Raw genomic sequence first — 20,606 nt, forward strand, 5'->3', positions numbered from 1 at the left:
TTAGGGCGAGTGCGGGTGCATGAGAGGCATGTGTGAATATCGACCATCTCGAGATGCCAACAGCAACCAGACGGACGGAGAGAATTGGCTTACGACGTCTTGCCCCTTGTCCCCTGCATGCTGACAATACTCTATCTCCAGGACTACGGAACAGTTACCAGCTTGATACGTTGTCTTTGAACGCGTGAGTTTGTGTTACTATTGTCGTGATCAAGCTGAAGACCCAAGAGCGGATGTTTGAGTGAGATAGATGAATCGCGGCTGTCACTTGCCTCTTCCTTCCTAGCAATCAATCCTCATTCGAGGCTATTTTCTGAATAGGCGTTAGATTGCAACCACACTGCTGTCACGTTCATGTCGAAAGGGTTGCATGTCCGAGATCACTTGCGATAGGCCGCGTTGGGGCGGTCATGTACCCGGAATTTTGGGCCTTGGACCGCTAAATTATAGGGACTCTACTGCTGTCTGTGCCCTGTAGCAAACAAACTTTGGCAGTCCACTGTAGTGAGCTCTGCACCACGGGGTCCCTTTTCTGCAAGTCCGACCAGGGCCATCCCATGCATTATTAGCGTGTGGATAACACGAGTTACGTACCCACCTGGGCTCTTGAGGTTTCTCAATCACCTCACCTCACTTTCTGAACAACAGATTGACTTCTTCACCATCTCATCTCATCGTCTCGTTGTTTCTCCTTGTTCAGGTGTCTTTTCTTCCTTTTCCTTTCTATTCTCCTCCTCATTATCGCCATCACCGTAACCCATCGCCATTTTGGCCTTCTCTGCCCCTCGTCTCCCCGGCTCGACTTTCTCCAAATTGCCGTACCCCTTTCTCTCGGCCGTCGCTTGCCCCGAATCTCCCAGAACCCTTCGAACGCTTTCGATCTTTCGATCTTTCGATCTTCCACATTCTACATCTATCGTCTCCTGTGATCGTTTGGCCTCAGACCTCGACACTTGTAGCGTTCTATCCGCAGTTGCATTTGCTTAGCCATTCGCTTCTGCTCTCTCCAGACCCCTGTGACGACTCTCGACGACTGGAAATCTGCCTACCCTGTCGATCATAACCCTCATCTCGCGAGCGAACTCCGTAATACTTTGTTTCCTCGCCTCACTCGTCTACTTCACCGTTCCATTGCCCCGAACTGTCGACGACCCTCTCATGTTCCGTTACAACTAGGTCGAGATTCAAGCTGTCTGTCACGACTCTTGATCTTGTCCCCAATCTCCATTAGCATATCTCGTCTTGTAGCAGAGTCAAAGTCTGCTCACGGTAATAGTGAGCTGCTTCATCAGCACGATCAATTCCCTTTGTTTCTGGTCGCTGGCGTCCTTAACTACAGCCTCCTCATCTTCTTTCGTTTGTCATAAAGATATAACAGGAAAAAAAAAATAGGTAGGTGGTTACGCAAATCTCTCCCGGTTATCTGCGGGAATGCAACCCAAGAAGGGATATCCGGATTGTTCAAGCTTTCTTTGGTCTTTGTAGGCCGTGTCTAGTGAAAACCGTGCTAACATGAATCTTGGCCACAGTTGCTCTTTTGTTGAGTGCAAACACACTGCACCTCGAACCGACCTCGTCCGATCCCTTCGAATTAAGACCGAAGGTATTCAACAGGCACTCTCGTGGTCACGCTTGTTGTTGACGGCTGCTTTACTGCTCGTTATACGTCAACGCAAACTATGGCTGCTCTGGTTCAGACCTTTCCCCAGCAAACTGCAACGGTTACAATGCTCCAGACCCGACCGTCTTCTTCAACAAGCATGATACCCAATAACCAAGGCCAGGCTGGCCATCAGTATGCGGCAGCGGCTCAAGCCCCAAGATATGCCGTTCCCTCTCCTACTGGCTACCGGGGTAGTTCGACTCCTGTCCAGCAATACGCTTTCACTAGCACACCGACCCTGAACCATACACAATCTTGGCAACCGCAAGGTCAACCGACGCGAAACTATAACCACAACGCCAACTACGGCGGACGCCAGTTTAGCTCCTCAGCTACCAACGTGCAATACAATGCCATGGGCGTTGGCCAAACGGGTGCTCGTGATGATTCTGCCATTCCTCAGCGACGAAACATTGTGCCTGCTCCTCGACCTCATTCTGCCTTCCTTGCTGGCCCTACACAACCAACCTCTCCAACTTCTTCAAGCAAAGCTGCACCGGACAGGTATAGACGGTCACTCACTCCTCAACAAAACCAGCACGGGCGTTCTCAGAGCACAGCTGTCCCAGTGAATGGAATGCCTACTGCAACTCAACTCTATAATGGCCCCAATCCTGCCCGCTCGGCGATTCCAAACAGACCCAACAGCTTCTATAATGCTATGCCTGGCACATCTATGGATGATATGCAACTTCTTCAATCTCCCATGGATGATTCAAACCGATCCCGCCGTCGAAGTCTTCGTGCCGATTCTGACCTGTCGAAGCCTGCTACGCATGACAAGAGCAAAGCAGATGGAAACTCCCAAACACTGCGTGTTGTCACTAACGCTGCCGCACACTCGCGCAACGGAAGTTCTGAGAGTGTAAATTCCAGCCGCAGCAGTCACTCTCGACCATCCTCGGTAAGTTGATGATCCTTGAAACACTATCCAATCAGCAATGGGTGGTAAAACTTGAATGCTAACAGGGATGTTCTGCAGTCTGCCAACCGTAATGTGTCTGCCCCCACTGGAAACCCCTCTTCCCAGGCAAACAGCGAAATCACTTCTAAGCAAGATCACGCCAAGGTCAACATCCCACCTCGAGGATCATCTTCCGATGCGATTAAACGCACTACAAACCCTTCACCTCTCTCTAGACCAGCTACCATGGCTAGCGAGGTCGCTGAAGACGGATCTTCTAATGCATCAGGTGCGGGTAAAGTAGACTCACCCGCGGCTAAACAGCTTGCTGCTATCAAAGATAAAGGACGCAAATCCAAGAGCAAGACCTCCAGACTGCGACGTGCTTTCTCATTTGGAAGCGCAGCCGACTTCCGTAATGCTGATGAGGGTGAGGGAGCTGATAAGACAGAACCCTCCAAACTCCACAAGGACCCAACGGCCGACGAAGCTTACGATGCCGAACAAGCACGTATCGCGGAAGCGCAGGAGGCTGCAGGCCTCGGACACAGCATCTATGGTGGCAGATTCTTTGGTGGCTCAACCGACAACCTCTCCATCTCCTCGACAGCGTCATCGGCTTCTATCATGATTCGAAAGATGGGCCGAGGTATGAAGAAGGGTGGTCGATCTTTTGTTGGAATTTTCCGACCCAAGTCAGTGATTGGAGTTGCTCCTGCTGATGGACCTGTAAAGCCCGAGGCTAGCCAAGCTGCTGTATCGATGGTCACTGTCGAGGCTGAGACTCAACGAGTTAACGTGTCGGCCGATCCCAGACAGACAGATACCTTCCCCCATCTTGAGCGCAATTCGATTGATACCAATTTGGGTGTTGAGATTGCTGAGCGTCTTGGGAGCTCTGGAACTGACAACTCGAATTCGCGTAAGAGTATTGTTGGGGGCGACAGGGAACGTGCGGAGGTGCTTGCTGCCGTCCGCAAGGGAATTCTGAAGCGTAAGTCAAAAGGTTTTCTTATAAATTCTCTTGCTAACAGTCTGTAGGCCCTGGCTCAGCCAGCCCTTCCATCCGTCCTGCTGATTCCTCGCCTGGCCTTGATCTCCCCAGCGTTCCTGCTGTCACTGATTCCCCGAACTCCAGTGCCCCTAGCACTCCCAACGACGAGTCTCAGGGCCATCGCCGAACTGGCTCGATTGCTATTGGCAGCGAAGACTATTTCATGTCCGCTTTGAGGCTACGACAGGACAGCAAGAGCGCACCAAACACTCCCCACGGATCTACCAAGCGTAACGCTACTTTCTCGCCCCGTATTGTCTTCCACGATACTTGGCCTAGTCAGGAGTACGATCGTCGCGGTGAGATTGCTACCTGCAACCGATTGACTCCCATGCTTGCGCAGCAGATCAAGGAGGAGCTGAACACCTTCAAGATGGTACGTTTTGACATTGAGAATCACAACGACACACCAGTTGCTAACAGGTTATAGGAAATGGAAGTTCACGAAAACTCAAAGATTTACACGCACTTTTTCTGATGATGGCAATGCCCACCACGAGGAGCTAAGCTTGTTAGCGCAGTGTTTTGTTTCCTTGACTGATACCGGAGATCAAGCCGGAATCTTGTATTGCAAGCAACCATATTAACCGCTTGGGCGTTTGGGACAGCATTGTACGGTGTTAATGGTGTTGATCACTCTAACCAGTCTCTACATGTCATGTGGAATTTAGACCAAAGAGTCATACATTTCTTTAATTTTGCTTTACTTCATCTCTCTTTTCTTTTCATCTGGGACCGACGAGGAATGGAGCGTAATGGCAATTACATACATACATATTTCTGGGCTTGCAGCAGTGTAACCATTGAAACGGGGACACCGCGTTAATTCACAGAACATCATTTGATAGTCTTGTCGACATGAACCAAAAAAAATCAATGGAATGGATACATCATTAAGTTTTAATTGCTTGGCCGGAACATTTGACGTCGCCCTGTGAATGTTTGAGACATTACTTTACCTTGTTTTCAGCGCATCAGTATAAGTGCTCAGGGTTTTTCCGAGTTGGCTTACGAGATGCAGGCATCAGGGGCTTAGCATGATCATTAATCTCGATTGTGTGTGTACACTTCAGATTTTGTTTGATCTTCATTTGATTCAGGGGATCGAATCAATTTACAGATAAGGGAAGGGTACTTGTGTACATGATTTGGGGTGTAGGTTGCTTGGCATCTTTAAAGAGACCCACTATTGGAGGTACATGAGAAGAATAGAACGGTACATGTACCCACCCTCTGGATCTCTCGGAAATAAGGCTTAAGCCTCAAAGTCCCCGCGATCGCTTCAGCCACAAGCCTCCCCCACCCCCACATCCGGGCCGCAACATTACTCGGAGGTAAAACATTGAAAAAAAAATATTTTGGTGGTCATACAAAGGTTGTGAACACTCCCTCTCAACCACTTTGCGCCACGTCTCGTTAAACACTCTGGATCGATTAACACGACGAGCCTGGCTCTTGAAGAGTCCGGGATATCTACATCTTTCTGTTTCAAGCCCCCGATTTGTCTGTTTCGCACAGCGCATGTCTACAATGACGACCACAGAGGAGAACCCCACCAGCGCGGGGGAGCACCCTACCAAGCTGCAAGGACGAGCATTCTACGAGTCTATCGGAAGCCCCAAGTTCATCGTTGCGCCTATGGTAGACCAGTCTGAATTTGTGAGTTGTTGTTCGACCTAGTCATGTGTGGTTTGACTGACAGCTTAGGCCTGGCGCATGTTGACTCGAAGTTTCATTTCACCCACTGAACAAAAGAGTCTCCTTGCCTATACACCCATGCTCCACGCTCGACTCTTTTCACAGGACGAGAAGTATCGCAAGGCGCACTTCCAATCGGTTAAATCCGACGGCGAAACTCCCTGGCTTGACGGAAACCCTTCTATCGACCGACCGCTATTCGTCCAGTTCTGCGCGAACGACCCCGAAGCGCTCCTTTCTGCCGCTAAGCAAGTCGCCCCTTACTGCGATGCTGTTGACTTGAATCTCGGATGTCCTCAAGGTATCGCACGAAAGGGAAAGTATGGTGCTTTCCTCCAGGAAGACCAGGATCTTATCTTCCGCTTGATCAACATTTTGCACAAGGAGTTGCCTGTGCCTGTGACAGCCAAGATTCGAATCCTGGACACGAAGGAGGAGACCCTGGCATACGCGCAGAATGTCCTGAAGGCTGGCGCATCCATCCTCACTGTCCACGGCCGACGAAGGGAGCAGAAGGGACATTTGACGGGCCTGGCTGAGTGGAAGATGATTCGGTTTTGAGAGATAGCCTACCCAGGGAGACAGTCATTTTCGCGAATGGAACATCCTTCAGGAGGGAGACATCGAGAAGTGCCTCGAGCTACAGGAGCGATGGCGGGATGAGCGCCGAGGGCAACCTCAGCGACCCAGCTATCTTCACAAAGCCACCAGCCGTCGGAGAGGAAGGACGAGAATATTGGAGAGGAAAAGATGGAAAAGGGGGTTACAGAGTTGATGCTGTGTTCAGACGATACATGGACATCCTCCACGAACACGTTTTCGGAGAGAAGCACATCGAGCGCCGACCACTTTTCATGCCTGGTGACGATACTGAGTGGATGAACGAGAGCGAGACAGCTGAAGACGAGCCACCGTCCAAGAAGCGAAGAAAGGACTTGGGCAAGAAGGGGGAACAGGGACCCAACATGTCAGCCATGCAACCCCATCTTTTCCATCTATTGCGACACTTTGTCTCCAAGCACACCGACGTGCGAGACATGCTAGCCAAGAGCCGAGCAGGCGACATGGAAGCCTACGAGCGCGTACTATCTGCCGTGGAGCGCAAGGTTGCAGAAGGTCTCATTGAGTACGAGCGCACCAATGGGGAGAGCGTTGCGGAGACACCATTGGCCGAGGGCGAGGAGGATCCTCCTGAGACGGAGAGCTCAGTAGGCACACAAAGACGGTGTCGAAGGCCTTGGTGGGTGGTTCAACCCATCATTCGACCCCTACCGAACGAGGCGTTCAAGAAGGGGGCTTTGACTATGAGTAAAAAGGATAAGGTCAAGGCGCAGGAACAGAAACAGGAGGAGAAGGGCAAGCAGGAAGATATCAAGGCACGAGATGAGGCTTTGGCGGGATAGAGTTATGATTATAATGAGCATTATATAGATGGCGTATAGGGGTGAAATGTTTAGAATAGATCAAAAGACATAGCTTCTCACAGTAATGATTTGGAATCCAATTATCTAGTTCAGAGTGCAAGGCAGATGAGGAAGTGGAACTAAATGAAGATGAAAGAACCCGAGTGTGGTCTGTTTCATCATCACATTGCCACAGCGTGATCAAAGGTAAAAAGGCAAGATTGATACAATACTATATGAGCTTTTATTAAGCTTTTAGTAGATATAATGAAAGATCAATATCATTGATAGGATAAGGAGTTTGAAAGACAAAACGACAATGAAGAACACAGCGGGGACTCCTTATACTCCCGAAGCTTTTCTCATTCTTGCAGGGTTGGGTTGCGAAGGCAACTCCAATGTGAAAGTTTTTAGATATAATAAATCCTTTCAGGAGAGGTCGTCGTCTATTAATATTTCTCTGAGACCAGAGTGGCAGGCATCCGAGTCGTTCAGCAAAAGACACCAAGAGGCGTGGTCTCGATGTGTTCTTGATGCTCTCTAGATCTGGAGCTGGAGCTGTGACCCAAAGTTGTGGTGTAAAGTGGATACTTGGATAAATCGTTAGCCTATATCTTACTTACATCCATTGCTTCAAGCTCGGAAACGACAGTAAATTAGCCGCGACAGCGAGCAGGTTCAAAAAATCCAAATTTACTTGACTAAGTGGAAAAACATATAGGGCGTTGGTCTCCTTGAATATTTTGCACGTAGCAAGCGCCACCTTCTGCTGCATCTCGTTCTTGCCCCCCTGTGAGTACGAGGGTATTACATGTGTATGTGTATAGATAAACATATAAGATAGAGAATTTGATTCTCTAGGACAAAGACTTAGGAGAAAACCTCTGGAATATACATACCTCGATCAGACAAGACACTAGGAGTTTCCCTGGTTTGAATTAGCAGCTGCTTGTTCAGGGAAACTGATAATAACAATAGCTTACACATAAACAAGCATAGTTAATAGATAACAATATCCTACGCATGTGTTTATCGGCTTCTCATCTGGCTATGAGATGCTTGCATTTCAAAGAGAGCATACCGACTCGATACTAGAGATAGTGGTTTGTTATTCATTCTAAACCTACCTGAATTCTGATCCAACGTTCAAACCTATCCTAGGCTCATACATAACCCAGGTTAATTTCAACCAGTCTACGTAGTGAATATACGCTATCACATCGGACTAGGGAAGGGGATGCAGCATGATTACTCATGGAAAAGTTCCCGAGTTACAAAGGGAGCGTGGTGGTCTGTCTCGTTGAGTGAAGTATATCACCAGCGTTTTTAACTTGTGCATCTCCCATATCTCTCGGTTTAGTGCTAGCAGAGGAGATCTTGATAAGCTGAGTGGATGGGCAGCTCTGAGATGTTATGAAAATTCCCGACAACAACTGGATCTTAGTATAGTGTTGTTTGGTTCTTTGTTATAGTGTTTGTTGCTTGTTGATGCGCTTCTTTTCACAGCCTTCTGTCAACAAGCATAAGTGAGAATGGAAAAAAATGGACTGCATTGTTACGTGCATATTGAAGTAAACTGACAACAATCAAGAGACTTTAAAAATTGAACGAGCTCTGAAGATGAGCCAGTAAGGCAGAGGTGTTGGTCCTTATCTTGAACTGGGTTTGATCTGCCCTTTTCCCATTCTGCAACCTTTACCAGTCTCTGTTTCTCCCTCAACTTTTTTTGAAGCTTTTTAGACGGTTAGTGTCATCCGATTCACTACGAGAAACTGTGCCTTGTTGCCAGCCCGCTTGTCACTGAATCACTGTCACACACTGCCTGCTACTGTTACACCTCGTGCCCTGCCTTAGGCACCTTTCTCTGCCTTATTCAATGTGCCCTAATCTCCGCACTGTTTCTTCTTCTTTTTATTTTGATCCTCAACCTCTCCCTCCTCTTTCCTCCTCTTCTTCTCTCCAACAGGTAGCCACATATCAACAACACAACAACACACATCACAAGCCAAATATACCTACCTGAAATATCCAGCATGTCAACGTCATAGAATGACCAGCAAAAGGGTGTCGCTTCCTTGTCGCCCGAGGACGACAATAAGCCCAATAGTGAGGGTGAGGGTGAAGTCCCGCAGAGTCGGGTCGACAACGAGCTGAAGCGATTTCGCCAGGTAAGATCTCACCGGCCAGCATCTCGGCAATGTCACCGTACTAACTATATATTTCAGCTCAAAGACGACTTCTTCCGGCCTGTTCCTGTAGTCAAGAAGGAGCCCAAGGCTCCCAGACAGCGTCGTACGTTCACGCGGCTCTGCCCTGAACTTCGCAACGACGGGGATTGCGAGCAGGGTGAATCTTGTAAACTTTTCCACTTCGTCCCCCGGGAACTTCCTGGCAAGCAGTTTACAGACTATCCCGTGGACCTGTTTTTCGCCAACTTCAAAGAGTTTGACTATCAACGCACCAAACCCTTTTTCGATGAGTTCTATCGCATGTGTGATCACTTCGGCTGGTCTGATGAGGAAGCCACTGGGCCCTGGTACAACTTCCGCGTTTCACTCATCCAGGAGTTCAACTACGTCGTTGGTGAGGATAAGGACAATCTTCTGCACTGGCAGAATATGTTCAACCTCATCGGCTTGCCCAAACCAACTTCTCTTCACGAAGCACGCACAGTTAGTGAAGCTCGTCCCGCAGCCATTTGCAACGGAAAACTGACCGGATACCAGACCATGCGAGTAACTCATGTCAACCTTGTGGACTTGGTTGAATCACCTCGAACCCGCCAACCAGTCGAGCACTTCAAGACTGTTCAAGATCTTAGCCAATACAGCGTCTACGAAGACAAGATCTTTCCCAAAGAGGAGGCGTATAACGGTGGTCTTTTGGCGCTGTTGCTTCGTGAGATTCTCGGTGCGCGATCCGGCCGGGCTCGGCGAGCGAGGAAGTGAGCTGAATGGTGGCTATTTTGCATCTTGAATCGTGTTGCGCCATCACCTGCCACGACTATTGTTATTCTTTCTTTGGAGGAAGCCATCTACTTCTTCTGGCCAACGCCTGAGAAGCTTGTGGTTTGACAGCCCAAAAGGAGGCATCAAATCAACGACTGTCACCTTCACGTGGTAATCTGGGTCAGTAGCAGAGAATGTTGTCTCTGTGAGCCTAAGACCAGCCATGTACATTACATTCGGATACAACATCTACGGAGGGTTTCAGTTCGATGGTAATTAATTGAAAACATGTAAGGGACAATGTGGAGTCGAACTCGTTAGCGACCAGAGTTATTGCTATGTGTAAGCACACGGTCAATGATTTCGTTCAGTTTTAGTCAACTTTTATTTCCGTACAATCTACCAGTCCGTATTCCTTTTGATGATATTTAAGCTGAGTAGACCTTGTGATCTCTGTAGTATGCTCTAACTGTCTTTTCTCCCATGTCTCCTAAGAGTCGACTCCTCGCTCCTCACACTTCGTAAGAGCTTCTTTCATTCTCCTGTCAAACTCATTGTCACGCATCTTCACAAGAACTCGAACTTCCTCAGCTTGAAGATTAACACAAGATATACAGTGCCATTCTTGGTCGCAACAGATGCCGTATTTGCGGTGCAAGCGATCATGGGCACTGAACTTGCCTCGGCCGTGATAAAAGACCTCCGGTTGATGCTCCAGGTAGTCCTAAGGGGCGTTATTTGTTTGCTGAAGCTCTGGGAGGGCCGTCTGGATAATCTGACCAAAGAATGATGCGCCTAGCTATAGTCAGTACAAGATTTCAGATGGATCTATAATAGGCGATCTAGCTCCCATAACAGTAAAGAGCACGGTAGCAAAAATATATAGCCCCAGGCTTCTCGCGACATCTGCATTGGTGATTTCCAATCAGAAGGAAACTTATGATAAGAGCGGTAACGCAGATGATGGTGAGCACCATGATGTAGGTTTGAGAGTGTGTTGTCGATACTAAGCAGTTAATGTTCCTAAAAGGAGAATAAATAATGGCACGCAGAATCAATGGCTTATGTCATTACCTCACATCACTCATTGCAGTACAAACAAAGAACGACTTTTAGTTTTGTTCGCTATAGAAATTTCCTTTGTTAGGTGGCTGCCACCAACGTGTAAGGTCCTCACCAAATAAAGCCATAAAACATGAGCTATCGGGTTGTTGCAGATTCTAGGTAATAAAACGTCGACGTCGGAGCATCATCAGATCTAACAATACTGGCAGGCTTGAAGAACATTACGGTCAGATCAGGGTACCTTACGAATCGTAAGGGTTCAAGAAGTCTTGACTTGTGTATCTCTCTGATGTTGGGGTAACTTGAGGATAATACCTTCTATTCTCCTCATATCTTCGGCCTAGATGTTCAGATATGCAAATGGATTTTACCAGAAATATGTCTACTTCTTCAATATACCTAAGGCGCGAAAAAGACAAAACTCCTTTTAGTTGAGCATGGTCAGCATGCATCTATCATATCCCCATACCCCAGTCCCCAACTTAACTCTCAAATGGATTCATATTCTCGACGCTCGAATACTCCATATTCAAGACTGTTGAGAGTCTAGTCGGAAGCATAGTCACGTCAATTTCCAGCTTTTCCAAACCAGCGCTTCCTAAATACAAGTTAGCCGTTCTGTTGCCTTATGTTGCCCAAAAACATGCTTGATAGACATACCAATGCCAATCGCGACGCTTCCAAGAGCCATAGTTCCGATACGAGCTTTAGTGTTTCTCGTCTTTGAGCCCATCATGATGATACCGATGCCGAACGTAGTTACGTTGTTGCTAGCCTTGGGCGGTTCCTGGGATCCTAAGGGAGTTTCCATACTGATGAAGGTGACGATTTTACCGGATGGAGAGGCTAGAAGAAGCGGGATAGCTGAAGATCTGAGATACGTTTCTAGAGGTCAACAGTATTTATATTCATAGAAAAGTCACTATTTCTTCAACCAGGGGCCTCCCCTTTATAAAGCACGAGACTATTCACTTTGTCGTGATGCATTCAACAAAGAACATGAAATTCACCGTTGAAGAAATCCCAAGAACAATGACGCTAGGCCTCAAAAGCTTACAATTTTGGTAGTCCTGCTGATAATATAACTCCTTAACCTGGTCTTCTAATTATAAGTAACCCCCTTCAACTTCCCCTTCGTCCTCGCTTCATCGGTGGCGGTGACCGAGAAACACTATCGCTATAACGTCTCCTCTTTGGCGGCACAGGGCTCAAAGACTTCTTTGCTCCACGGCGCGGGGGGCTAGGTGACCGCGAGTATGAGGCTTGGCGACCATTGCGCGCAGGTGGGGGCGATACGCTGTCTGGTCTGGCCCTTCTTGGAGGTGGGGATCGCGAATCGTATGAAGGTGAGCGACTGAATTGCTTGCCAGTATCTCGCGGTCCATCACTGACAGAAGAGCTGTTGCGCCGATGTGAGGCTGGACCGGCATTTCCGCGCGGTCGGCCTCGTCGAGGTGGGCTGCCCGAGTATGACCTCTCCCGTTTTCTCACAGGAGAAGGAGATCGGCTCTGGGAATCATATGAGCGGCTTCGCCCATCTCGAGCTGGAGGTAGCGGCGATCGTCCTTCCGAAGCGAAGGAATCCTTGCGTCCACGTGCTTGACGTGGAGGCGTGCGGGAACGACTTCGAGATGAGTATGAGGCGCTGCGAGCCCGACCCTTGCCATTTCGTGGGGCAGGGGATCGTGAGCGGCTCTCACTATCGTAACGACGTCCTCGTCGGGGAGGGCTGGCAGAGCGAGACTCGCTGCGTCCCCTTCCTCGTGCAGATACAGATCCTGAGAATGACCTTGATCGCGACGAACTGTATGAACGTCCCCGGCTTCTTCGATCAGGAGACCGAGAAAGAGATCTTCCTCGGTCAGCGACCTTACGTGGTGTTCGCGATCTAGATCGAGATCGCGAGTAAGAAGAGCCTGTGTACGACGAATAGCTTGAAACTGAATCAGAGTCTGAATCAGCCGCAGGGGGTGCAGGTAAAGCAGGTTTGGGCATGTTCTGTAGGTAGGTTCGCATCTCTTCTGTGAGAGCACCCATACCAATACTTGTAAAGTAGTTGATGGAGAATCTGATATTGCGGGGGTTGTCCTTAGGGAAGAGGCCTTCCAGGTTGGGGCGCAGGGTTTCATCTGTCATACGTGCCCTCAACTTGGGCATACCCGTTTCCTCTGCGATGAACTGAAACAGGATCTTGATAAAGATACGGCTACTGGATGTGGTCTCGTCCTCGTTCAAGTGAATGACAGATAGACAGTGCCAGCCCAGGGCGTCTGAAGCAAACATGTGACCAAATAGCATCGCAATATTGCGCAATTTGTTGTTCTCGTATCGATGGATAGTGTCGTAGTACTTGGCAAAAGCCTGCTCAAACAGGTCGCACCACAGTCGGTTGATCTTGGCGAAGCGCTCACCAATCATGCCAAAGAACTTGGTGTACGTCTTTTCTTGCGAACAGCACTCCACGATCATGGAGGGAAGTTCTGGTTCCTGACCGGCAGGGAGGTTGATCTTCATGAGTTTGTGGACAGCTTCCTCAGGATCGGCACTAGACATGATAGTGAGATAGATAGTTCTCCGTAAGTTGACAAGATCGGCATTAGACTGGTCCTTGATCTCCATGGCTTTTGTCTTCTCGTCCTCCTCGTCTTCGGACGAACTCTCGTATTCATCCTCGTCATCCTCGTCGTCGCTACCTTCGCCTAGAATCTCAGCCTTCAGCTTCTTGTACGCCTCTTCGTGCTCCTCCCACTCCGGGTCGAATTTGAAAATGTTGAGTCCATCTTGCACATCGATTTCACCCTCCAGCTCGATACGATGTGTGATCTGATCCTCCTCTTCAACCAAATCCAATTCCTCCTTGACAGCTGGGTTGTCCTTGAATTTGTCCTTGCGCACCTGGAACAACACTTCGATCATGTACTGTGTTCGCTTGTCGATATCGGCTTCGTGCAGAATGTTTCGGAATTGGTCAAAAACAGCCATGGCAATAGACGGCTGCATCTCCTCCAGATATTGTCCAACCTCTCGGCAGAAACCAACCGCAATCTCAACACTGTCATCGGTCGGCTTATGAAGCAGGAGAAGAAGAATCTGACCGGCGAGCATTTCATGTTGAACCTGCTGGTTGATGAGATGCGCCAGGAAGGTAGTCGAGGAAAGGCAGACAGCCTTGTCGTTTCGCTTGAATCCCTTTCGGAACTGCATAACCAAACGACGAATCAGGAGCTCGCCGACCTGGGGTAGCTTGGTGTTGACGATAGCAGCCATGGCGGCATAAATCGGTGTGAACGGTAAACTGGCAGCCTGGGCCTTCATGATCGATCGACAAAACAAACCGCGACCTCGGATCAAATTCTCTCCAAAAAGCTCGGGAACGATGAACTTGATGTTCGCAGTGTTGACCTTGTTGATCAGACCGTTGATACTCTTCTTGAGCGCCTCCCATGCCATGCGCTGATACTCCTTGCTCGTCTTATCCGTGATCTGGGCCTGGAGCGCGCGCAGTCGAGCGGGTGGAATATATGTACCGCCGGATCGCATTGTGAGAAGCTTCTCGTACTCTGCCTTTGCAGCCGCTTGTTTCTCCTCTTCGGTTCGCACAGGCGCAGCTTCTCGTTTTTGCTTGGGAGAGGCTGATCGCTGGTCTCTCGCAGGACGATATGAATCGCCATCACGCTTGTCGCTGCGATCGCGGTCCCGACGCGGGAGATCGACCTCGGCGGAAGCCATCGTCAGAAAATTACACTCGCAGTTGCAGTCACGATCGATTTATTCTACCGTGTCGATTACTGCGTCCTAAATTTCGATGGCGTGGGGGCGAGAGAGTGAAAGTCCTTGCGAACCGAGAAAGATGTCGTTGCTAGCGTCGTCGCGCGCGAAGTAATGTCGAGTTTGAAAAAAGATATTCAGCCACATTTGGAGCTCCGAGATCATGTGGCTGTGCAATTGTGGCGCTCCACCTTTAGTCGTCACGTCCCCTGAAGCTTGTCCCTAAAGCCAACTGGACTTTTTGACGGCAACCATTTCACCACCAAAAGATACTGCCACGACACTCCTTTATTTCTACTTCTCGGTCTCAATCTTCATCTCTGCTCAACAAAGACTACGCTCGCTCGCTTTGCGCATCTTTGACAATGGTAAGCAGCTACACCTATCATGGCCTGATTTACACGCTGTCCCCTTTACGCGCTTCAGACCGGGGCATCGTGGCAGCCCCTCGTGGTGCTTCAACTTTACTAACATAATAATTCTTGTTACAGTTGGACAAAATCGTCGGTCTCGCCATGCTCGTGGCCGCTTCCGTCGTCTTCACCTACTACACCATCTGGACTCTTCTCATGGTAAGATGCCCCTCATTTCTCAGCTCGATGCGACTATACACCCCTACCTATGTACACCAGCTTAGGTATTGAACACATTGTCAACTAACAATTGGTTAGCCCTTTGTCGACGACGATCACCCTCTCCAGAACTTCTTCCCCCCTCGCGTTTGGGCCATTCGCATCCCCGTTATTATCATCCTCCTCGGTTCCGCTGTTGTTGGCTCATTCCTCGGCATGGTTATGATTCGGAGCAACCAGAAGAAGGCTGCAAAGGCCAAGGCTGCCGCTAAGAAGGCCAACTAGGAAGGCCAACTAGACGACGACATGTCGATTATATACTTGTAATCATTCAGTGTCTTTTAATGGCGTTGTTTCGCCCAAGACCTAATCACACTATGGGACTTTGGAGTCTCAGGCCAATGTCTTAATGCAGAAGAGATGAACACTACAGGAAATGGGTATCTAATCTTTTTCTATTTATAATAAGGCATTATGACCTGCTAAACGACCGTGCTAAAGAGTGTTTCTTCCGTACAAGCAAAATGCCCACATATCAGAATCAAACTCCAACATACCGGACCAAGAGTTGGGTTGAGCGTAACTAATCATGCTTCACACGAAAAGATACAAACTTTGCTCCATATCGCCAAACAGCTTAAGCAATGACTTGCCATTCCAGCCTCGTATGCATATAATCAAAGCAAAGCCAAGGACCTAGACGCCAACCTCAAGCGCACGTTGTCTGTCTGAGAGTTCTTCTCACACTCTCTGATCTGCAAAGTCAAGGACTTCACAGTCATCCTCAAAAAAGCCATCCTCACCTTGACTTCCACCTTGCGCTCCACGTCGTCTCCTTGTAGTCACCACGATCTGCTCCTGGTCGCCATACTGCATCACGCGCTCCATCGCTGAAGGGGGCAATGCAATATGGTCTTCGGGGCCGTCGTACTCCTCCTCAGCAACTGTTGGCAAGCCTAAATCCAGTCGAACCACTGGAATATCCTGACCAAAAGCCCAAGCCGTTGTGTTTGAGAATTCTTTAGATGAATCTGGTCCCATGGGTTGCCCCTTCTTCTTCTTTTTCTTGGAAGTAGTGTTTTCGTCTAGACTTGTCTCGGCTAGTATAGCTGAGACAACTTCGAGCTGATCAGCTGTTCCTCTCCGGTACTCGCAGAGAGTTACTCGTCGATCCGTGTGGAAAGGTTGATAGGGTGCACTAGACTCTATCTCAGCTTGAGGGATTGACGATTCCATAGTCTGATCTGTTGCCGCAACACGAGGTCGGGGGTTCAGCGTCAGCGTGTTTCCTGCATCCATATCACGGTCCGAAAGGTCGAGGATTTCATCCTGAGCTCCCAGGTCAACCATCTGTCGTACAGCTGGAGCAACCAAGTCGCTGGGTAGAATCGGCACATTGTAATCGTGATACCTGCTAGCCCGTGTCACTCGCCTGCCAGCCTGTACGCTAGATCGACGAGTTCGACAGGAGAAACCTCGTACTAGACCGTTGCCAACCACAAAGAGTCCTTGATGTTTTCTGCTTTTGACCCAGGTCACGCAGGATGCCGAAGGAAGGCCTGAGCTAAGCGGCAAGGACACTCGGTTTTCGCCAGTATGCCGAAGCTGGTTAATGGCGGTTCCTGTCTTGCCAAGTGAACTGCTGATACTAGCAGCGATCACTCGCCCACCCATAGCCGCTGAGTCTTTTAGGCTGTTGCCAGTCACGTTTTGTACGTTACCACTGCTGCGACGAGGTCGTGAGACAAAAGGTTTCGCAGCTTGATAGGCTGCACCAAAAGCTCCAGTAGCTAAAGAAACGGCCGTGTTCGGCTGCTCTGGTGTTGCGGTGCCACTTTCCTGGACAGCTTGGCGACGGCGAGGTGCAGGCCACATAAACGCACTTGAGGGCATATCAAGTAGATGAACAGTGCCGCGCTCGGTCACCATAGCTAACCGCTCCCCCTGCGATTGCGTCCAAGCGACATCGACAATGCGTGCGACAGTCATTCGTGAAAATTGTGCAATTTGACGGACCTGAGGTCCTGTGCTTGCATTTGGCGTGACAGTGGTCTGGAGAGGGGATGATCGTGTATGTTGAATACGGAACAGATCCCAGACTGTTTGCACATCGCCTTTGTTGCTGGCAGTGAACAGGGATAAAGATGATGGCGAAAATGAAAGAAAACTGCAGCCCAAAGGCGGCGAGAACGTAGTAATCGGATGAATTGTAGATGAATTAATGAGCGACTCTGCATCAACAATCGACACAAGCCCTGGGTCTTTCGCTCCAACCGGGCCAGCAGGACCATGAGTTGGAGGGAAGTTAATTGGGTCGCCACGAGGAGATCGAGTACCAGCCCAGTTCTGAGGAGGCGAGCGCGCTTGTTGAGTTTGCGTTTGGGGGTTTGACGACTTGTTCCAGTATGAATTCCAAGCTTGCAGACCTTGCTGTCCAACCCACTTAGCGCCTTGAATAAGTTCCTGGGTCGTCTCTCGCATGATCTTATTAACGACACTATCGGAAATAGGAAGATCTACAGATGCAGAAGACGAAGGAAACTGCGGCGGCGTTACAGTGGCGAGTCCAGGTGCTTTGCCAAGAATAGGAAGTGGCACGTGAGCTCTCAACGAGACTTGTGACGAAGGCGTCGCAGGACAGTAAGCGATCCATCGTCCACTGACTGCGAGAATCGGTGTTTGCGGATTTGAGCGTGGTGGTGCGGTCGAAGACTGTGTCTTATCAGCCTCCTCAGGCACCTCACCTCGGATGCTTTGCTGGAGTCTGGTCCAGATCTTTCCGACACATGTAAAAACATGGCCATTTTGATCTTCCAATAATTGCAAGTAGATCCAGCATTCGCCAGTAACGCCTGAGCAAACTGCAAGTGTACCTGAGTCCGCTCGAATCGTGAAAGAGCCGCTGGGTGAAGGGGGTCTGAAGATTGGGTTCGTGACGGAGATTTCAGGGTTGATCGGGATCTTTGGCGCTTGCAGTAACACATCAACGAGTTGGTTGGTCCTGAGTGAGTACGCCTCTACGGACGTTTGATATGAGTCGATGGTCTGTCGCCCTTGGAAGCCATCCTGGTGGGTGAAGACGGATCGAGGGCTTGCTGCCCCATCAAGCCTGGGGCTTGGTCCCTCGTCCTGTACAGAGCCAGGTACAGCTGAGGGTAGAACTGGTCCATGCAATACCACCGCCACAAGAGGGAACAGAGCTTTATTACTGTTGCCAAGCGTCCAAGGAAGGATCTTGGCATGGTGAACGCCTCCTCGTAGTCCCTTTAGACTCGCAACAGGCTCAAGACCTCTCTTACCCACAGCGTACACATCCAAACCACCTTCATACCCCGCGATGACGACGTTGCTTGGACCAGATGGGAAATCGGGGCATTCGGGTAGCTTGTCGAAGCCAAAGAAATAGCCTCGTTCGCCGGCTTTCATGCCCGAGTTGTTAGTCATGTTGAGGTCGATATCTGGTACACCATAGAAGTGTGGCTGAGGTTGATGAGGCAGAGGCGGATAGTTTCCCATCCTCGAGCCTTGGAATGGGGAGTTGACCGAACTGCGTCGGTAGGGGACACTCGGAGGTGGTGTTTCTGGAGATTGATATTGGGCGTCCATCTGGAAGCTCAAAGGACGTCGGCTGTGGTTTGGTGGGGATAGAGATGAAGGCGAGGGACTCATGAAATGGCGCTGTACGGGCCATCCTTGTTGCAGTCGACCTGAGTCCTCATAAGAAGACGGCTGGGTAGGAGGTGAATCGCCCATGATACTGATCAAGTTTCCTGGAGAGCCGGCCATGCCGTTCCTCATCCATTCATTGTTCATACTCGGTGCTGTGCTCGCGGAAGCTGGAGTTGTGGACAAAGCAGCCAGCATAGGGGAGACAGCAGGGTTGACATTGTCAGGGCCAGAAGAAGGCTTAATCTCGGGCGTGTCGACGGGGGGCGTGGAAGCGACCGAAGTAGATGAGCTCTTATTATCTCCGCTACTGCTGATATTTGTATTCACGTTATCCTTGTTGGTGTTGGCGTTACCGTTATTGACAGTGACAGTGCTATGTGACTGCGGTCAGCTAGGTACTTAAAGTGGTCCATGATAGCCAAGAGGAGTCATGCGGACAGGGAGGCTCACGCGAATTTACCAGCTGTTTGCTTTGTCACGGCCGCGGCGATGCCGCCACTTTCTCTGGCATGTTTCCTCTCCTTCTTAGAAGCTGTCGAGAGGGTCATGGTCAGCTCTCCTGTTTGTTAAAGAGGAGCGCGGTTGCGCAAGCGGTTCGGGTTTGGGGATCCCAGTGCCAGTGGCTGATAGGTCATACATAGATGGAGGGGTATTAAGGTGGGAATAGAGTTCCAGTAGAGGCACTTACAAGGCATATGCAGATTTGGACAAGTGTCGGAGCAGTTTCCTACCCCTAAAACTAAAACGCTACGCTCGCGTTTCTGCAGAGCGCGTTTGTTATAAAAGGGGCGTCAAGTCGATTCTCTTGCAGTCGAGGTGACGCCGGCACTTGTTAGATTCGAAGTCTGTGTTCCTATGTATTTCGCTTCGCTCGCACAGATCGGGGGTCGATTCGCAGTAGCTACTATCGGATATGGGAGGCGAAGGAAAGGAAATGCAGATCAATATCGGCCAGAGCGAGTTAAGTTGAGTTGAGTTATTATCGTGAAAGAACGGCGAAGTGCTCGAGATCGTTGGGTTAGCGGCGTAGACCAGCTCGTCGCGTCTATCAAGTTGAGTTGAGTCGATGCAATATAGAACAGATGCAGATGCAGATGCAGATGAGAAAGGGAAAGATCGTTATAGAGTTGGAAACCAAGGAAATATTCAGACGCTTTGTTGAAGTTTGTATCGTATAGTCATTCACGGTTGTAAGTGAAGGAAGAGAGCTCAAAGGACTGATGGGAGCTGGCCGAAGAGTCACTCTCTGATAGATCCCATCCCATCCAACCCATCCATGTGTGAGGCCTAGATTCACACCTCTGTTCCAATGTGACGTGGGGTGTAATAGAGGGGTCGGATGGCCTAGGGAGGGCAGTAGGCAGTAAGGCAGTGGAGGCTGGTAGTGGACATCACCACCACATGCACTGTAAGCGATAAGATAGTGGCCCTTCTAGAGAAGGGTTGATAAGACGCCCCCTTCGACCCTCCACCTCCACCTCCACTTTCACCCGAACATCGTCTTGACGGGCACATCAATGGCATTGGCGGATCTGCCACTACCCACGCCTCGGCCTGTCAGGGGCGAGAAGCTAGCCAGTCTCGGACTCTCTGAGTTTGTTGATCGAGTTAGAGAGATATCGAACTAACTAGAATAGATTGGAACGGTTGACAGAGCAGCCCATGGGCCTTGGTGGGATGCCGTAGCAACAAAGGTTGAGCAAGAAGAGATGTCGGCTTAGATGTAATGGGTTGGATTGTTTTGATAGGGATTATGCATGATGAGCAACAAGGATGCATGGTATTTGGAGGTTAGCATTTGATCTGCTGGCCAGAGAGTGAATGGGAGGGTACAAATCCGGAGGTTACAGCACCTCAGTTAC

The 20,606-nt window shown here is 49.5% G+C and overlaps 7 protein-coding genes across 11 annotated transcripts; 4 read left to right on the top strand and 3 right to left on the bottom strand.

Moving 5' to 3' along the window:
* The first annotated feature begins 565 nt into the window (after window positions 1-565).
* Window positions 566-4,551, top strand: FOXG_02199 (uncharacterized protein). Of its 4 annotated transcripts, none has more exons than XM_018379539.1 (5): window positions 566-1,392; window positions 1,530-2,567; window positions 2,646-3,561; window positions 3,609-3,997; window positions 4,052-4,551. In XM_018379539.1, the coding sequence occupies exons 2-5, from the start codon at window positions 1,680-1,682 to the stop codon at window positions 4,097-4,099; spliced, it is 2,241 nt and encodes a 746-aa protein (XP_018235597.1). In that variant the 5' UTR covers window positions 566-1,392; window positions 1,530-1,679; the 3' UTR covers window positions 4,100-4,551. The 4 variants fall into 4 exon arrangements, with proteins under 4 accessions (XP_018235597.1, XP_018235598.1, XP_018235596.1 ...); XM_018379540.1 differs by having other exon boundaries at window positions 566-1,396; window positions 4,052-4,525; XM_018379538.1 differs by having other exon boundaries at window positions 566-2,567.
* Window positions 4,552-5,142: 591 nt separating this feature from the next.
* On the top strand, window positions 5,143-6,722 carry FOXG_02200 (uncharacterized protein; the record flags this gene model as incomplete). Its single annotated transcript, XM_018379541.1, has 3 exons — window positions 5,143-5,280; window positions 5,329-5,873; window positions 5,933-6,722. 3 exons carry the CDS (start codon window positions 5,143-5,145, stop codon window positions 6,720-6,722), a joined length of 1,473 nt encoding a protein of 490 aa, XP_018235599.1.
* A 1,936-nt stretch (window positions 6,723-8,658) lies between these two features.
* Window positions 8,659-10,093, top strand: FOXG_02201 (uncharacterized protein). The gene is made up of 3 exons (XM_018379542.1): window positions 8,659-8,834; window positions 8,948-9,394; window positions 9,449-10,093. The coding sequence occupies exons 1-3, from the start codon at window positions 8,772-8,774 to the stop codon at window positions 9,668-9,670; spliced, it is 732 nt and encodes a 243-aa protein (XP_018235600.1). The 5' UTR covers window positions 8,659-8,771; the 3' UTR covers window positions 9,671-10,093.
* A 1,124-nt stretch (window positions 10,094-11,217) lies between these two features.
* Window positions 11,218-11,546, bottom strand: FOXG_18253 (uncharacterized protein; the record flags this gene model as incomplete). The annotated part of the gene is made up of 2 exons (XM_018398315.1): window positions 11,218-11,333; window positions 11,396-11,546. 2 exons carry the CDS (start codon window positions 11,544-11,546, stop codon window positions 11,218-11,220), a joined length of 267 nt encoding a protein of 88 aa, XP_018235601.1.
* A 73-nt stretch (window positions 11,547-11,619) lies between these two features.
* FOXG_02202 (uncharacterized protein) lies at window positions 11,620-14,636 on the bottom strand. Its single transcript, XM_018379543.1, has one exon. The coding sequence runs from the start codon at window positions 14,462-14,464 to the stop codon at window positions 11,858-11,860; it is 2,607 nt and encodes an 868-aa protein (XP_018235602.1). The 5' UTR covers window positions 14,465-14,636; the 3' UTR covers window positions 11,620-11,857.
* A 100-nt stretch (window positions 14,637-14,736) lies between these two features.
* Window positions 14,737-16,585, top strand: FOXG_02203 (dolichyl-phosphate mannosyltransferase polypeptide 2, regulatory subunit). Its single transcript, XM_018379544.1, has 3 exons — window positions 14,737-14,871; window positions 14,995-15,075; window positions 15,175-16,585. Exons 1-3 carry the CDS (start codon window positions 14,869-14,871, stop codon window positions 15,358-15,360), a joined length of 270 nt encoding a protein of 89 aa, XP_018235603.1. The 5' UTR covers window positions 14,737-14,868; the 3' UTR covers window positions 15,361-16,585.
* FOXG_02204 (uncharacterized protein) lies at window positions 15,471-20,015 on the bottom strand. 2 transcript variants are annotated; one of them, XM_018379546.1, is made up of 3 exons: window positions 19,433-20,015; window positions 19,195-19,276; window positions 15,471-19,117 (listed from the first exon to the last, which is right to left on the bottom strand). In XM_018379546.1, exons 1-3 carry the CDS (start codon window positions 19,437-19,439, stop codon window positions 15,817-15,819), a joined length of 3,390 nt encoding a protein of 1,129 aa, XP_018235605.1. In that variant the 5' UTR covers window positions 19,440-20,015; the 3' UTR covers window positions 15,471-15,816. The 2 variants fall into 2 exon arrangements, with proteins under 2 accessions (XP_018235605.1, XP_018235604.1); XM_018379545.1 differs by having other exon boundaries at window positions 19,195-20,015.
* Window positions 20,016-20,606: the final 591 nt, after the last annotated feature.

The sequence above is a fragment of the Fusarium oxysporum genome, chromosome 5, assembly GCF_000149955.1.
Source record: "Fusarium oxysporum f. sp. lycopersici 4287 chromosome 5, whole genome shotgun sequence".
In the NCBI taxonomy this organism is placed as follows: Eukaryota; Fungi; Ascomycota; class Sordariomycetes; order Hypocreales; family Nectriaceae; genus Fusarium; species Fusarium oxysporum.

Excerpts from the sequence above, each read along its gene's own strand:
- FOXG_02199 (XM_018379537.1), top strand. The coding sequence starts at position 1,680 with ATGGCTGCTCTGGTTCAGACCTTTCCCCAGCAAACTGCAACGGTTACA. Across the intron at positions 2,568-2,645 it reads GTCACTCTCGACCATCCTCG|TCTGCCAACCGTAATGTGTC; the intron begins GTAAGTTGATGA and ends GATGTTCTGCAG. Across the intron at positions 3,562-3,608 it reads CCGCAAGGGAATTCTGAAGC|GCCCTGGCTCAGCCAGCCCT; the intron begins GTAAGTCAAAAG and ends AACAGTCTGTAG.
- FOXG_02201 (XM_018379542.1), top strand. The coding sequence starts at position 8,772 with ATGACCAGCAAAAGGGTGTCGCTTCCTTGTCGCCCGAGGACGACAATA. Across the intron at positions 8,835-8,947 it reads CAATAAGCCCAATAGTGAGG|CTCAAAGACGACTTCTTCCG; the intron begins GTGAGGGTGAAG and ends TATATATTTCAG. Across the intron at positions 9,395-9,448 it reads CTCTTCACGAAGCACGCACA|ACCATGCGAGTAACTCATGT; the intron begins GTTAGTGAAGCT and ends ACCGGATACCAG.
- FOXG_02202 (XM_018379543.1), bottom strand. The coding sequence starts at position 14,464 with ATGGCTTCCGCCGAGGTCGATCTCCCGCGTCGGGACCGCGATCGCAGC.
- FOXG_02203 (XM_018379544.1), top strand. Across the intron at positions 15,076-15,174 it reads CCATCTGGACTCTTCTCATG|CCCTTTGTCGACGACGATCA; the intron begins GTAAGATGCCCC and ends ACAATTGGTTAG.
- FOXG_02204 (XM_018379545.1), bottom strand. The coding sequence starts at position 19,292 with ATGACCCTCTCGACAGCTTCTAAGAAGGAGAGGAAACATGCCAGAGAA. Across the intron at positions 19,118-19,194 it reads CAAACAGCTGGTAAATTCGC|CACTGTCACTGTCAATAACG; the intron begins GTGAGCCTCCCT and ends GCAGTCACATAG.